The sequence below is a fragment of the Peromyscus maniculatus genome, chromosome 19 (assembly GCF_049852395.1).
Source record: "Peromyscus maniculatus bairdii isolate BWxNUB_F1_BW_parent chromosome 19, HU_Pman_BW_mat_3.1, whole genome shotgun sequence".
Classification (NCBI taxonomy): Eukaryota; Metazoa; Chordata; class Mammalia; order Rodentia; family Cricetidae; genus Peromyscus; species Peromyscus maniculatus.
Genome location: NC_134870.1, coordinates 24,237,816 through 24,254,775, shown reverse-complemented (window position 1 = coordinate 24,254,775; position 16,960 = coordinate 24,237,816). Strand labels below are relative to the sequence as shown.

The window sequence follows — 16,960 nt, the reverse complement described above, 5'->3', positions numbered from 1 at the left end:
CCAGCCAGTTCAAGGTCACCCCCAGCCTCAGCTTGTTTCTGGCCTGTGTGGGCTACCTGAGTCCTTGTCCCCAGACAGTAAGTCTTTTCCAAACCAACCAGTTCCAAGGCAGACTACTTGGTTCTCACAGTGTCCTTATGTTGTACCACGGATTGTCCCGTACACTGCCCACACTTCAACTGGTTGTATTCCGTTCATCTCCTCTACTGGTATTAACTGCTTCATAAGTGAAAGCTACAGAAGTCAGTTTAAATTGTTTATTTCATTAACTTAAAAGGTGAACAAAATGTGTATTTCAAATTTTATTAAACTTATTTACCTGAAATATATGTTTACATAGAGGACAAACAGATACAGGATTTCAAGTAACTTACGGGACAGTCATTATCTGTTAAAAATAGTCTTCTTTCTTCGGCACACACACCTTTCCTTTTGACAGTATAAAAGCTGGATGCAGACTTTGGATGTAAACTTATCTCATTGTTAACTGCTGATGAAGACGGGAGACACACTGTTCACAGTTCAGTTAAATGACAGACACAAAAGCTGTTCCCTCCGACACAAAGATGCCCAGGTCTCTCGCAGCAGGACTGTGTGCGTCACGTTCACACCGCATCATTTCTTCTTCTTCCCCTTCCCCTTTTTACTCCCCTCTCCTTGCTGAAGACTGGGGTCAGCACCGCCGGTTTTTTGTGTCCTTGTTTTTAGCTTGGGAATCATTTCTGCTACATACAGCATCACTGACTTCCCTAGAAACCAGAAGCCAGGTTTAGTGTAACAGTCTTAGAAACAAGACACAACACATCACTGACTTCAACATCATTGGGTAGGGAACTGGACAGTGATTTTAAAAATCCAATGGCTGAGGACTGCAATTTGCTCAAGGGGCACCTTCTGAACAGTGTGTGGGAGCAGGAACAGCACTGAACTGCCTCAGTGAGCAAGATGGAAATAGAAAACACTAAGTCTGAACCAAGAGTTCCTGTCTTGGTCCCAGCAACTGGCCTGAACCTCAGTGGAGACCAAACACAGCGAATCAGAAACAGAGCGTCACTGCACCTTCCCTGAGACACGGGGCTCCTTGCCTGGAAACCCAAACGGCACTAAGTAACTAACAGTGGCTCTCATTCCTAGGCCCAGAACACACACACACACACACACACACACATACATTTCACTCACATTCTGCAGCAGCTCTCAGAACACACACACACACACACACACACTTCACTCATTCTGCAGCAGCTCTCAGAACACACACACACACACACACACACACACACACACTTCACTCACATTCTGCAGCAGCTCTCAGAACACACACACACACACACACACACACACAACCACTCACGTTCTGCAGCAGCTCTCAGAACACACACACACACACTTCACTCACATTCTGCAGCAGCTCTCACATAGCTCTCACAGCCGTCTCTCTGCTGCTCCACAGAGATTACAGGTTACATTTTCAGGGCCCTACCCATTCGCACAACACAAGATAAGTCACACAGTTTCTCTCAGGCTAGTAATGTCACACTGACCCATGCACGTAGCTCTAGGTTGGTGAGGGATCCCAGACATTAAACAGCTGGCTGAACCTTGAGCGGTCAGGGTACGTGCAGAAAAGGAGCTCCTGTAAGGACCGTGTCTTGATGTAGACAGCCTGCCCTTGATTTAGCAATAAACAACACCTGGGAATTACTCTTTTTGAATTTTCTGCAGGGGCAGCTAGTCTGTATTGAATTTGTTCTAAGGTCTTTGCAAAACGTATAAAAGGCTGTCTTTGAGACTGAGAGTACTGTGACTTTCCTGTGTCAGTAAAGAAGAATATTCTGGTAATATTTCTGTTCATCAGAATTATACAGCTTAAACAGAAATCCACAGCTAACTGTGTGCCCAGAGATGTAAAACACACTACCAAAGGGCTGGAGAAAGAACCCCAGAGCCGTTCTTATTAGGGAGGAAAGCAATGGCACCCGAGAGAGTTACAGACAGAAAATAACTAGTTTCCACAGCCAGTGACCCCTCGATTTGGCAGGTGGGCTCCCCATCAGGGAGTGATATGTCTGGTGGGTCGACCCGTCAAACACTACCGTCACCTACTGTATCCTCTCACGGCCCCGGGACTAAATGTTTTTGAACTAAAACCATCATCCTGTGTGTGTATTCATGCACATGATGCGTGTGCAGGCATGCATGCCGGGGTGCACATGTGAAGGTCAGAGGGAGAACTCTGTGGAGTCTGCCTGTTCTTTTCACCTGTACATGGCTACCGGATTGAACAATGGTCACCAAGTGCCTTTGTCCTCTAAGCCATCTTCCGGCCCTCCATGTTCTCTGACCATTAGTCCCTTGATCTCTATCCTTCCTCTACTTTACCACTCACCGTGAGATAACTGCTGTCTTAAAAGTGGGTATTGTGGCTCCTGGCCCACTTAAAGCAGCACTTGTACAGGTATCCATCAACAAACAGCAGTATTAACATTGACGTTTGCACAGTGGTGCCACCCCGTGGGCATGTCTGCTTCCTCTGCCCCATAGTGCCCCTTGGACTGCATTTCCTCACTTCTTCTGCTGTCCTGGGGCTTGGACCCAGGACCCTGTGCATGCCGGGCAGTCTACCACTCAGCTAATCTCTGGATTTCTGAAGTTTTCTATTCTGAGACAAGGTCTTACAAAGTTGCTCAGGTTGGTCTTGAACTCATTCCGGAGCCCACACAGGTACTGAACTTGCAGCAATCCTTCTGCCTCAGCTTCCTGAGCGCTGGGGCTAGAGCCGTGTGGTATTTGTACCCTTCATTCAAGACAAACTACCCCAGAGCCCTACACATCTGTTTAAGGCTTACGTGAGGGGAACTGCACCAGACAGAGGCTGCCGTCCTCCTGTTTGAGCTGCACCCGGACTCGGCCCCTGTACTGCACATCGCGGTTCCATTCTCTGGAGTACATTTTGTTTTTCTAACACAAATAAAACAAACAAAAACAGGCTTTCAGAGAGTTGTTACATCACTGAGGTGAGTATTCAACAGTGATGAGAGAGTCGCACCATACCTCCAGAAATGCATTCAGTCCAACTGCTGAGCACACGTCCTGGATCTCAGTAGCGGTAGGGTTTTCTACAGCCTGAACAATTAAAAACAAAAACACTCAGCAGCAGCTCAGTTCTAAGTGAGCATTACTATACGGTTGTGTAAGTCATTTCTAATATTATGACCAAAACAAAGACTGAACCCTACTGTCCTTTTTACTAAGCCCACTTATTTCTACTGTAATTGTAAAAACCCTCGGGAATAACACAGTTGTGTGTTTTTCTCTCCCTTTCAACCTAACTGTGCGAGAGAAAGGACTCCATCAGTACACAGCCTAGCACCGAGCATGGTATTCTGAACACAGGAGAAGCTGAATGCAAACTGACTGGCTGAACCATGACACATGAAACCATTCTAGAACAGACTGTTATCTCCTACAGCTGAACGTGGTTCCCTGTGGCCCTGCAGTCCAGGTATGTATTCAACGGAAGCACAAAAGACAAACTCAAGCACGTTCACAGTAGCACTACGTATCTGTCTTATTTACTTTCAGCATTTATTTATTTTATGTGTGTGTCTGTGCACCACAGTTGTGCAGTGCCCACAGTTGTGCAGTGCCCACATTTGACTTGGAAATGTCAAAGGGGGTTGGAGAGACTGCCCAGCAGCTTGCACTGCTCTTGCGGGGACCCACGTTCAGTTCCTAGCACCCCTATCAGGAAGCGACCTCCTCTGGCCTCCAGAGTACCTGCATTCGCATGTGCCCACCCCACACACAGAACACTTATATACACACAATAAAAACAGAATGAATCTTTAAAACACACAAAAACTGTCAATGGTGCTGCTGCTAAGAAACTCTTGCTTGGACAAGTGGAGTTGAACTACACTGGGGTGTTGCTTAGCAACAGAGCACTTGCTTGGCCTATTTGAGGTCGTGCATTCGTTCCCAAGCAACAGAACATGCAAAAAATTCCAGTAAGAGTATGAATAAATCTCTAACTTTATAAAGATGTGAGAAAGACAGAAAGGTACATAATGAATAACTCCATACATATGAAATAAGAACCAGCCCGAGGTAACATATGGTGCTGGAAATCAGAACAATGTTCCCTTATATGAGTGAGCACAGGAAAGAGATGGAGATGGAGACAGACGGACTCTTCTGGCACACTCTTTCTTAAATTTGGGTGCTATAACCAGCTAGCTGTACTCCCTGTATGAAAATTATTCAATTTATGCACTTAAAGACTTTTGTTAAGTTTGTTAGCTACATGTCAGTGAATTTTCTTAAAAAAAAAAAAAAAAAAATTTTTTTTCAAAGAGCATCTGGGAGTGGCTGTCAGACCCTGTCACCGTGCCTGATGCTGGGCCTTATTCTCAACAGTGCCTGGGAAGAGGCAAGGTGGATTTTACTCTTCATAATAACAGCCAAATGAGAGATGCTCATATAAAAATAGCTAATTCTTTGCTTTGACCTCATTTCATTATACAACTTGATGACTCTAAAACTAGATTATTACATAAAAATTCCATGAGATCTCTCATTTAGCACTGGGCATTTTCTAAGTTTTAGTCACCAGCCCAGCCCCAAATTAGGGTTTTCCTGCCCAAAGATCACATCTTTTAGAACCGTAAATCCAACAACCTGCCTAATCGTGCTCTCCCGGACTGGGGCTTCAAACTTAGGGCCTTTCTCATGTGTGCTAAGAGCCCTACCATGGAGCTACACCCCACCCTCTAATTCTACTTTCCAAAAGTACCACTTTGAATTGATTTTATACTCCTTAAAAAAGTAGTAAAGTCGGGGGGGGGGGGGCACACTCCTGTAATCCCAGCACTCGGGAGGCAGAGCTGGGTGGATCTCTGTGAGTTCGAGGCCAGCCTGGACTACAGAGTGAGTTCCAGGACAGGCACCAAAACTAGACGAAGAAACCTTGTCTCCAAAACAAAACAAACAAACAAAAGTAATAAAGACAAAACCCAACAAAGCTGCAGCTTATACAAACCTTTAGTCCCACACATTAAAAAAGCGAGTCTGCATCCAGCACATTGTGCTTTACAATGCCATCACTTTGCTTTTATTGAGAAGACTGTCATAATCTCGATTTTAAAACGTGAGAACTCTACACTTATTTATACACCTTTTATTCACCAACAGGTCATTACGAATCCTCTTTCTTCTCCAAGTGTCTTTAGTGCCTTTCCGGTTTCACCAATGTTAAGGGAAACACCGCAAACCTTGGCTCCTGTGCTCTTCAGTCAAGAAGGGCAGTAAAAAACAAACAGTCGTGACCAGGACAAGGCAACCTTCCCCAAGCCTTCGTGGGCCTTCACTCACCTTACTTATGGGAATCCGCCTCCCCTCCGCTATGGTCTTCTTATTATTTAAGTAAGCGGGGTAGATACAAATAAACCTGGCACAGAAACACAAAAAGGCGCAGCTAGGTAACTCAAGTGGTAATTTAAAAGGGACGGTTTCATTGTCACTGCAGAGACATCTTACTTATACCATTATATATATATATATATATATATATTATATTATATAAATTATATATAATATATAATTATATAATATACTATATATTATATAAACTATATATATAATATAAACATACATATTATATAAATATATATATATGTGTTATATAAATGTATAGTGACTGAAGCCAACAATGCGGCGACTGTTACTCCGACCCCACAGCCGTCAGGAGCTGCTAAGGCCGGGACGCGCTCTTACACGGGACGGAGAAACCCCGAAGGCAGGCGGCGGGCGAGCCTCCCCGAGAGCCTCACTAATCAGAGGCGGCCCTCGCGGCGCGACTGTTCCCTAACGCCGGCTCCAGACGGCACCGCACCCCCCGCCACGGCTGCAGGGGACCGGGTGCTACCGGGGCTCGGAAGCGGCGGAACGGCGGGTTCCGGCGGAGGGGAAGCCCCGAGCCCGGCGGCGGCGGCGCGGCCAGCCTTGCCGAGGACCCACCTGTCCTGGTCGGCCGGGGACCGCGCGGCTGCGCACGCCATCTCCGCGGGAGTCCGCACGGCCCCGCCGGCGCTCCGGGCCCCACACCAGCCGGAAGTTGACTCGGAGTTCGGAGCCCGACCGCCCTTCCGGCGGAAGTCCTATCCCCAAAGCGGCCGGCTGCGGGGGGTTTCCTTCACAGCTTGGTTCCGGCACGGAGTGACGTGGCTTGTAAAGCTGTGTTCTCGCGAGAGCGGTGCAGCCCCGGTTCAGGTACGGGTCCCTCGGAGCTTCGGGGCCGTTCGTCCAGCCGAGTCTGGGTAGTTTGGAGGGAGGTACTGGTCAGATCCGGTCAGATCCGGTACCTCTGTGCTCACGTATGTACTCCTGGTTCCCGCAGCGATGCACTGAGCAGTATTTTTGGCACAGCACTGTATAAATATAAATGCTGGACATTTAACTAGTGACCTCCTGTCTCCACCTCCCAAGTGCTGGATTACGTAGGCATTGTGGGCCATTATGCCTGGACTTTGATGTTCACTTTTACGGATGAAAAACCAACTGAAAAGAAAAACCCTCCAAAAGTGTAAGCTGCAATAAGGTCGGGTAATTTGTCCCCTTACACCGAGTACAGATGAGTGAGTGCAGATGCTCAGTTAGCCCTGAACTTGTCTCCATCATTTTACTTCTGAAAGACCCCCGGCTGAGATCTTTCTCCGGGAGAGACCCCAAACCCAAGGAACACACCGAAACCACAGATCAGATGCAAAAGCAAGAGGGTTTATTTAGACCAGGTACCTGGGGCGAAGTCTCTTGGAGGACTTGCGCGCTTTCCTAGGGCAAGGGGGACTTTTTATGGGATCCCAGGGGCAGAGGCGCGGTTACAGAAGCGAGAAGCATAGTTACAGGGTCCCTATTGGTTGTTTCAAAGAAGGCCAGGGTGAACTTGGGGTCGTATGTGTGTGGCTGATTTGGCCTTGTCCAGGCCAGCTGCTTATTCTTCAAGGCCAGGGGCCCGCCATAAAATATCAACTGTCTTACTCCCAAGGCCGCCGACCCAATTATCCCCTATCTTAGGCCCGATGGCTGGCCATAGTTATCTTTTTCTTCCAAGGCCGGCTGGCTAGTTAGTCACAGCTGTGAACTCCTGTTTTTCTGATTCCTGCAGAATGGCGTTTCTTAGGCTAAGTTATGGGGGGGCATAACATCGGCCCAACGCCCCATATCCTCATAATGGAGCGGGGGTCTTTCATTCCCCCATTTTCTTTTGTACCAAATGAAATCTTTCATTTTAGGATGGAGAATAAGGGGTTAACTCTATCTCTGACTGTCTGAGCCTCTGATATTGCTGGGTTAGGATCAAAGCCTGGGCAACAGAAACCTTATCCTTGATGAATTGCACCAATCTGTTGAGGATGTATGACCCAAACAATAAAATGAGCAGGAGGACGATTAGGGGGCCCATAATGGTGGAGACAAGGGTCGTAAACCATGGTGACCTTTGGAACTATCTTTTAAATCATTTCTGTTGAGCATGGCTACTTGGAGCTGTCTGAATTGGCCGGTCTCTATAAGGGCTGCAGTCTTGTATCTACCCCAGCAGCTATTCCGCCCATGGTAATTTTTTTTTCAGTAACAGGGCCAGCGTCAGGGAAACAGGCTCTCTGGTGATGTCCCTCCTTATGTCAGGAGGACTATTAGGGGGATCAAGGGGACCCCCGGGTGAGTCTTATCTTTAGTGGGTTTGGAGAGCGTTGAACTAGATGTCTCGGTGCCCTCAGCTTCGTCGGGTTCCTTGGCAGCCTTTATATTCGACGTGTGGACCCAAGCCGCTGTCCCGTCAACCTCGGCTCTAGGTTCCTAGATTGATGGCGTCGGACCCAGACAGAGTCCCCAATCTTGAATGGGTGAGGCACCACCGGGCGGTTCAGTTGCTCCCGGCAGGCAGGGGTTTTCACACCGTCTTTTGTATCAGTTGGAGGGCTAGTGGCAAAAGAGGAGATATCAGAGTAAAGGAAATTTACAATTGGTGGGGGAGCCCCATACATGATCTTGAACGGGGTTAGGCCATGAGGCCCAGGAGTGTTCCGGGCTCGGTAAAGGGCTAGGGGGAGTAGGAGCACCCAATCTCTAGTGCCAGTTGCAAGCGTTAATTTGGTTAAAGTCTCCTTAATGGTTTTATTTGTACGTTTTACCTGTCCTAAGCTCTGGGGGCGGTATGTACAATGAAGTTTCCAATCGATCCCCAGTAGCCTGGCCACCTCTTGACTTACCTGGGAGACGAAGGCGGGCCCATTGTCTGACCCCAATATCTGGGGTATTTCATACCTGGGAAAGATGTCATCTAGGAGTTTTTTTTTTTTTGGTTACCACGTTAGCGGTCTTTTTCTTGGTAGGCAAGGCCTCTGTCCATCTATGATGTAAGCTTGTCGCTCGGGGCTCCATTTCGCCCCCATTTTCTTTTGTTAGTTCCTGGTCCTCCGGGCTTCCGCCATCCGGAGGGCCTGGGTCAGCGCGATCAGCTCTGCCTTTTGGGCCGATGTTCCAGGTGGCAGTGGTGAGGTCCAAACTATCTCCGATTCGGTGGTGACGGCTGCTCCGGCCCTCCGTTCTTCTTCTTGGAGGAAGCTGCTCCCATCCGTGTACCAGGCAGCAGGGTTGCGGGGTTGAGGGAGACAACTGGTCTGCACACCATTTGATCTGGGGGCTGCTGGACCAGAGCTTTCACCGCATGGGAGGATAACACAGTTAATGGCTGTCCCAAAGTCAGTTTCCCTGCATCCTTGAGCAAAACAGCAATAGCGGCTACCCCGCGCAGACAGGGGGCGGGCCATCCTGCAGCTACCGGGCTTTTATGGCCCCAGTCTCTGTACCAGCATTCCTTTTGCAAAGCCTGAGTTCTCGTCCACGAACAGTTTAAAGGGCTAGGACTTGTAGGGGGGTCCCTTTGGGTCCTGTCCAGATGCCAGCTGAACCTTTTTCTCAGTGGTCCTTCAATACCTCCTGTTACCTGTGGCCCCCTGGACCAAAGCTGTGCGGTCACTGAGAGAGCTTCCGGTATGGGTCAGGACTGAATGTTGAGCCCCGGTGTCCACTAGGAAGGTCACTGACTGCCCCCCCATCTTGAGAGTTAGCCTGGGCTGGGGGGGGGGGCACTCCTGGCCGTGACCTCCCCAATCCTCCAGATTGAGGACCCTTGGCTTAGGTCTCCGAGACCCTTGAGGCTTTTTTTTGATCAGTCACGAGCCCAATGTCCTCTCTGTTTACAGTAAGCACTTTGTCTTTGTCAAGCAGTGTTTTTTTTTTTTTGATCTCCCGTCCTAACTTCCTAACTCTCTCTCTGACCTGTCCCTGAGACATTACAGTGGCCAGGACTTTTTTTGTTTGTTTTTCCTCTCCCTCCGTGTCTCTTTAAGTCTTTTTTAAAACGCGCTGCCGGCGTCTCTTTCTGGTAACCTGAGCCCAATCGGTAGGGGGTCTAGAGTCCCTGGAGACCCGCTAAGAGCAACTGGCCATAGAGATGTAGGTGTTCCCTACCTTCGCTGCTTTGTCCCGCCTTCCTCCTAGGCGACCGGCAATTGGGGAGGAAGCAGGAACTCATCCTCCGCTGTTTGGGGGCCTCTGCAGGAGCCGCCGGTCCCTCCGGCGCTGTCGGGGGGGCTGTAACACTCGGGGCGGGGTGACTCGGCGTCCACGGGTGACGCCGCCCCCGAGTCACCTTTCCCATATTGGGCCGGAGCCGGTCGTGGCACATCGCTGCGGGTCGCCGGCCAGGGGGCGGTCCCTCGCCGACCCCATCCCCGGCCCCGCCTGCGTGCCCCTGCCACATCCCGTGTCCGCCTGCGCCGCCGCTGCCGACTGTGCCGCTCGGCCGCCCGCCGCGCTCCCCACCGCCCCTCTGAGCGAGCGGCTGGCGCTCAGGTGGCCGTGCGGACACGGTCGCTGCCGTTCGCTGCGCGCTCCGCAGCGGCTGGTCGCCGGCCCCGCCCCTGGCCCCGCCTGCGCCGCCGCGGGCCTTCGCGATCAGATTCCCCTGGTCAGCACCAGTTTTAAGTCGGCTGTTAGGCGCCACGCGGAAAACCACGGCCCGGCGGGGCGGACTCCTCCGCCCGCACGGGAGACATGGACAGCCGGGGAGAGCGGGGAGTGAGGGGAGCCCCCCCAGCGCCGCCCCGGACCCCCGCGACCGCGCCGCGGCCGCGCGGACGGGAGGAGGCGCGGGGAGCTCCGGCACCCGCCGCCACCACCGCCATCACCGCTGACGGCCTGCGGGGACTGGGCAGGGGGCGTCCCGGCGCCCTAGCTTCCCGGCGGCCCCGCCTGCGCACCGGCGCCATAACCTGCGGCTGCCTGCGCACCCGCCTGTGCGTTCTCTTTTCCCGCACCCGCCTGCGCGCCCGCCCGCGCGCTCGCCTGCGCCGGAGCGGCGGCCTGCGGGGAGAGGAAAAGACTTGCTGGTGTGGGGTTAGGGAGGAACAGGGAGTGGGAGGGATCCGCCGATCTGGCTTCCTCGGCCCCGGGATTCGGCGAGCGCTGCTGCTGCCGGGGGGCCGAGGGGAAGAGAAACGGCTTAACCCATGGGGGAGGTTCTGTTGTCAGGAGTCTCCACATGGCAATGTATGGGACCTGGTCCGGGTGGCCATGGGGACTGGAAGCAAAAACTTTTCTCTCCACCTGTGAAATAAGACTGAGGTTAAAGGTTCCCTGATGAGGCCATCTTATATCCATTTTTTTTTTTTTTTGATTACGACTCCTTCGTTGTTGGCTCGTGTCTTTACGTCTGACCAGTGTTTAAGCATGAGGCTCAAGGGGGTGGTGACAGTCTGTCCTATGGCTGTTTTTAGGAGGAGAACGGTTAAACAGAAAACAAGGAACAACAGACCAATACAAATAACACTAACACGCGCTGCGCGGCTTCGGTTCCAAACCGAAAGCAAAACCTCAGAAGGAGACTGCGAGGGTCCAACCCCCTCTTCTCCAACCAGCACAACGTATCCCTCTGATACGTGAGTGGCCCCAAAAAACCGTGCCCCAGAGGGCAATACAGACCGTGCCTCAGAAGGCACTACAGACCGTGCCTCAGAGGGCACTTCAGACCGTGCCTCAGAAGGCACTACAGATTCCCGTGGAATTCCTTCCAGGATTTCAGATTTCCCTAGGACGTCTCCTAGGGTTCAGTGGCGAAGTCCAGACCCGTCGGTCCCCCCCTTTCAGATCCACTGACACAGACAGATCATCAGACGCAGGCGCGGAGACAAACAAACAACATTTAACATTCAGACAAACAGACAACCCTCAGACTGGACAGGGATGACATAAATCAAGGCCGGCCGGCTTACCTCCTGATGGTGGGTCGGTGGTTTCAGGGAGGGGTCTCAATCCCCGTACGGGCCACCAAATGAAAGACCCCCGGCTGAGATCTTTCTCCGGGAGAGACCCCAAACCCAAGGAACACACCGAAACCACAGATCAGATGTAAAAGCAAGAGGGTTTATTTAGACCAGGTACCTGGGGCGAAGTCTCTTGGAGGACTTGCGCCTTCCTAGGGCAAGGGGGACTTTTTATGGGATCCCAGGGGCAGAGGCGCGGTTACAGAAGCGAGAAGCATAGTTACAGGGTCCCTATTGGTTGTTTCAAAGAAGGCCAGGGTGAACTTGGGGTCGTATGTGTGTGGCTGATTTGGCCTTGTCCAGGCCAGCTGCTTATTCTTCAAGGCCAGGGGCCCGCCATAAAATATCAACTGTCTTACTCCCAAGGCCGCCGACCCAATTATCCCCTATCTTAGGCCCGATGGCTGGCCATAGTTATCTTTTTCTTCCAAGGCCGGCTGGCTAGTTAGTCACAGCTGTGAACTCCTGTTTTTCTGATTCCTGCAGAATGGCGTTTCTTAGGCTAAGTTATGGGGGGGCATAACATCGGCCCAACGCCCCATATCCTCATAATGGAGCGGGGGTCTTTCACTTCCTTAGCACAAGAGATTTGGTTCTGATAGAAATAAAAATTCTCCCTCCCCCTTCTCTTTCTCTCTCTCCCCTCCCCCTTCTCTCTCTCTCTCTCTCTCCTTTCTCCCCTCCACCCCCCTCTTCCTTTCTCTTGTTTCACGTTGGTGTCAGGCTCAACATCCTCCTGCCTCAGTGTCCTGCCCACAAATCTAGGATTTTAAGTATGTGCAACCATGCTCTGTTTCTTACTTCTTTTTTTTTTTTTTTTTTTTTTTTTGGTTTTTCGAGACAGGGTTTCTCTTGTGTAGCTTTGCGCCTTTCCTGGAACTCACTTGGTAGCCCAGGCTGGCCTCGAACTCACAGAGATCCGCCTGCCTCTGCCTCCCGAGTGCTGGGATTAAAGGCGTGCGCCACCACCGCCCGGCTGTTTCTTACTTCTTTTTAAAGCATACATGGTTCCTGGAAAAGAGTGTCATTCCAGGCACCTGGGAGCCTGGAGCTGGCAAGGAGGCTGACTCTCGCCATCTGGCACCTGTTCTTCCTTTGTATAATGCTCAGGGTCATTTGAGCACACCAGCTCTCTCCTGCTGTGTCTAGGCTCTGAAACCTACATGGTAGAAGGAAAAGAACCCGCTTCCTCCTTGTCCTCAGGTCACACGTGTGCTGTGGCCACGTGCATCCAAACACACGCACACATAGTAAATGTAAAAAAATGAATGAACAGGATCCATCTGTTGTTTTCTCCATGACACAGGCCTCATCACCAAGGGCAGATGAGAGGTGAGAGGATGAAATTTTAACATGTATACACTGAACACTGGTGCATCCAACTTCATAAAACAAATCCTAATGCCAAAAACCTACCTTAGAGAAAAGACAGCTTCTTTAACAAATGGTAGGAAAAGAAATAATCTAGACCTCTCTCTCTCCCTCTTCAAAACTCAACTCCAAATGGACCAAGTACCATAGGCCTGAAATCAGAAACTTGAAGAAAAAGATAGGCATGGTAAGAATTTTCTAAGTAGGACTTTGGTTATCCAGAAAGTAACGTCAACAACTGACAAATGGGACCTCAGGAAACTAAAAGCTTTTGTGTAGCAAAGGAAACAGTTGGTCGAATGAAGAGCCAGCCTATAGAATGGGAGAAGAATCTTTGCTAGTTGTACACCTTGACAGGATTAATATCTAGAATACTCAACTCAAAAACTAAACAAGAAATCAACCCAATAAATAGGCTTATGAAATGGATAGTTCTCAGATGGAATGCAAATGGCAATACAAATATGAATACGTATTCAACCCCACAAGCAACCAGAGGATTATAAACTGAAACTGTCAAGATTGCATCTCAAAAATACGGATGCATGAAGAACTGTAGGGAGGGTATTAAAAGAATAAGATACCATCTCACCTCAGAACTGCATTTGTTAAGGAAAAATAGACATTGCTGAGGCCTTTGCTCAGTGCAGAGCACCGGCCCCTCACACATTAGGCCCTGGGTTCAATCTCTAGCACTGTTAGGAGAATGAACACACAACAAAAAACGAATGTGGCAAGAATATGGGCAAAAGAGTAGGGATGTAACCTAGTCCAGCCACTATGGTGATTGGGAAAAAGGTAGATCTGACCCAGGTAAACCACTCTTAGATGTTTATTTACCCAAAGGACTCTAAGTCACTGTATTGGAGATCCTTGCACATCAATGATTATTGCAGCGCTAGTCAAAATAAGTTATGGAACAATGTAGTGTCCATTGACAGGACACTGGATAAAGAAAATGTACACACTGTAGGGAAAAGGGGCTGGCTAAAGAAACCCATCCTGACCCCAGAGCCCAGAACTAGGGAAAGATGGCTCAGATAAGGCCAGTGAAAGACACACAGTCTGGCTCAGTCAGATCAGAGCCATCTTTGCCCCTGGCCAAGTGACTTGTGAAGCCAACCAATCACAGAGCAGGACAGTAGAACCCTGGCCCTGGAGCCCAGAACCAGGGAAAGAAACACAGCCTGGGATTGGGACCTGAGCCAGAGAAATGAACACTTTATCCCCAAACTCAGAACCAAGGAAACAGGCTCTGACTCTGAAACCAGTACCAAATAAATACTCTTGGTCCCTAGAATCAGAGTCAGTGAAAGAAATGTGCCCTGGCCTTAGAATTAGTGTCAAAAAGCTAAGTAAGGCCAGTGAAAGAAAAACAGTTTGGCTCGGATCAGAGCCATCTCTGCCCCTAGCCAACTGACTTGTGAAACCAACCAATCACAAAGTAGCACCCTGGCCCTGGGCTCAGTGAGATCAGAGCCATCTCTGCCCCTGGCCAACTGACTTGTGAAACCAACCAATCACAGAGCAGGAAGCCCTGGGGGCCCAGGACCAGGGAAAGAAACACAGCCTGGGATTGGGACCTGAGCCAGAGAAATGAACACTTTATCCCCAAACCCAGAACCAAGGAAACAGGCCCTGACTCTGATACTAGTGCCAAAGAAACACTCTTCATCCCTAGAATCAAAGTCAGTGAAAGAAATGTGCCCTGGCCTTAGAATTAGTGTCAAAAAGCCAAGAAAAGCCAGTGAAAGAAACACAGTTTGGCTCTGAAATCAGGGCTAAATCTCTGTCCCTAGCTCACAAAACTGGCCAGTCCCTGGGCAGAAAAAAACTAACCAATCACTGGTTGACTGCACCCCCAAGACATCCTATATAAACCGCCCTGCCTGGTCAGTTGTGGGCTGTTCTCTCCACCCTGGTAGAGGCAGCTACTCTCCAAGACTCCTCCTTCCCAAATAAATCTCTTTTTCAAAAGAGTTTTGGGTGTGAAGATCTTCCTTCACTGGCTTGGAGAAGATCCTTGCTAAGACGTCCCTTAGTGTACAGAGCAAGGGAGAGCTAAAAGAGCTGATAAAGTAACCCTTTTCTCTGGAGCCAGAGGAGACTGCTACATTTCTGCAGGGGTTTCCCCTTTTGCACAGTGGTGAAGCAAAAGAAGCAACATCTTAGGCCAGAGAAGCAGAGCTCTGCTAGGAAGCCTCCTTAAGTGGGGGCTGAGCAAAACTCAGCTGTAGCGGCTCTCCAGGGGAGGAGCAGGATTGCTATATCCTGCGGGGAGACCATCCCCCATCACACCAGGTATACCCTGACTTTCCGGGAACAGTCAGGATACTCTTCCCTGCTGAAGCAGTTCCAGGCCTGACTCTCCCCAGCAGTCAGAAAAACTTCCCCTCCAGGGCAGAGCTGCCCCAAGTGGCTCAAGGTACCGGGGATACCTCGCCCTCCAGCCGTCAGAGCTGTCCTAAGTAGCATCCTCGTCCTCCAGGGCCACTGTCTCATCACAGCTCCAGCCGTCCCCTGACTCCCAAGTCAGGATACCCCTTCCCAGAGTTGCAAAACACATGTTTTGGTGCCGAAATCCAGGACCAAACCCACAGAGTTGCAACAAATTTACTTACACACACAGTGGATTTTTTTCAGCTATAAAAAAGAATTAAGCGGTCATTTGCAAGAAAATGGATGCAACTGGAGATAATCATATTAGGCAAATTAAACCAGTTTCAGAAAAACAATGATTGCTCTTGTGCTTCTTACATTTTGTATAGATGCATAAAATCACAGAAGTACACAAGACATGGGAGGGGGAGCAGTATCTAGTGCAGTGGTTCTCAACCTCCCTAACGCCGCAGCTCTTTCATACAGCTCCTCACGTTGTGACCTCCAACCATAACATTATTTTCGTTGCTACTTCATAACTGTAATTTTGCAACTGTTACGAATCGTAATGCAAACATCTGATGTTCAACCCCTAATGGAGGTGGGAAGGGGCAACAAAGGGGCCGTTAAAGAGGTGTGGGGGAATATGCTTGACATGCAAAGACAGGTGCATGAAGTTGTCTGTAACACAGCACCTGTACAATGAATATACACAATGAAAAAAGTTTTACAATGACTGAAAATAGAGGAATACTTTGAGGGGTGAAATTAATCCAAACTTTAAAAATAATTCTACTTTCCAAATAGTTTACCTGTTTTAGGATTTATTTGTAAATGTTTATGGAAATGTGGAAAACGAGCAAGACAGTCAGAAACCTAATAGCCCATTCATTCACCATGGCTTTCTTAGCACCATGTGTGCAGATGGAGACAAGGAGGCCAGTAACTGGTGACTCCATTTTCGAGTGCATAAGGGATTAATGCCAGGGATGGGGGAGCTAAGCTGAGTGCCCTCCTCAGCCAGACCCATACTCTCACCCAGCTCTACATCACTGCCGAAATACTTCGGGAGGGAGACCTGATTTCCAGTACTGCTGCTGCTGTGGTGGCGCATGCCTCCAGCACTGGGGAGGTGGAGGGAGGAGGACCAGGAACTCACGTTTGAGGCCAGCTGGGCTGTTCAGTGTCCTTGCCCAGTGTCCTTCCTCCCACAACGAGCCGAAACTGCAAAGCAAGAGAAGGCAATGGAGGGCAGAAGAACCAGTTACATGAGGACACTTGCTGCAAACTGTTGAAAAGACTCAGTGTGGAAAGACAGGCTTGTGAGGAAAAATAAACAGCTACGCGTGGGCCAGGAAAACTGAAAACTAAACCCATGGCCCAGTGAGACGGCTCAGTGGCCAAGGGGGCTTGCCACCAAGGCTGACAACCCGAGTTCAATCCCTGGGACCATCACATAGTGGAAGGAGAGAACTGACTCCCACAAATTGTCCTGATGTCCACACACATGCAGTGGCACACGTACACACACACACATGCAGTGGCACACGTACACACACACATGCAGTGGCACACATACACACACATGCAGTGGCACACGTACACAAACACACATGCAGTGGCACACGTACACACACACATGCAGTGGCACACGTACACACACATGCAGTGGCACACGTACACCCCACACAATGCATATATACATCCATAATAAAACAGATGTAACACATAACTACTATAAAGTGCAGGTATGAAAAAACCACTAGGAGATTTGAACTCACCAATGGTAAATGGCAGAAACGAGAGCTCTGAGGAGGAAGAAA

At 49.8% G+C, this 16,960-nt stretch overlaps 2 protein-coding genes across 2 annotated transcripts; both read right to left on the bottom strand.

Annotated features, from left to right (window-relative positions):
* Nucleotides 1–243: 243 nt before the first annotated feature.
* Srp19 (signal recognition particle 19) lies at nucleotides 244–6,174 on the bottom strand. The gene is made up of 5 exons (XM_042264041.1): nucleotides 6,019–6,174; nucleotides 5,374–5,449; nucleotides 3,055–3,126; nucleotides 2,850–2,961; nucleotides 244–749 (listed from the first exon to the last, which is right to left on the bottom strand). Exons 1-5 carry the CDS (start codon nucleotides 6,057–6,059, stop codon nucleotides 616–618), a joined length of 435 nt encoding a protein of 144 aa, XP_042119975.1. The 5' UTR covers nucleotides 6,060–6,174; the 3' UTR covers nucleotides 244–615.
* A 582-nt stretch (nucleotides 6,175–6,756) lies between these two features.
* LOC143269542 (uncharacterized) lies at nucleotides 6,757–10,248 on the bottom strand. The gene is made up of 3 exons (XM_076554928.1): nucleotides 9,535–10,248; nucleotides 8,271–8,718; nucleotides 6,757–7,980 (listed from the first exon to the last, which is right to left on the bottom strand). Exons 1-2 carry the CDS (start codon nucleotides 9,824–9,826, stop codon nucleotides 8,567–8,569), a joined length of 444 nt encoding a protein of 147 aa, XP_076411043.1. The 5' UTR covers nucleotides 9,827–10,248; the 3' UTR covers nucleotides 6,757–7,980; nucleotides 8,271–8,566.
* Nucleotides 10,249–16,960: the final 6,712 nt, after the last annotated feature.

Bases quoted from the DNA above. Each gene is read 5' to 3' on its own strand.
- LOC143269542 (XM_076554928.1), bottom strand. From the start codon at position 9,826: ATGTGGCAGGGGCACGCAGGCGGGGCCGGGGATGGGGTCGGCGAGGGA. The intron at 8,719-9,534 runs GTAGGGAACACC...ATGCGGTGAAAG, and splicing joins GGCGGGACAAAGCAGCGAAG to CTCTGGTCCAGCAGCCCCCA.
- Srp19 (XM_042264041.1), bottom strand. From the start codon at position 6,059: ATGGCGTGCGCAGCCGCGCGGTCCCCGGCCGACCAGGACAG. The intron at 3,127-5,373 runs GTGAGTGAAGGC...TTAATTGTTCAG, and splicing joins GGCGGATTCCCATAAGTAAG to GCTGTAGAAAACCCTACCGC. The intron at 2,962-3,054 runs GTATGGTGCGAC...TATTTGTGTTAG, and splicing joins GACTGAATGCATTTCTGGAG to AAAAACAAAATGTACTCCAG.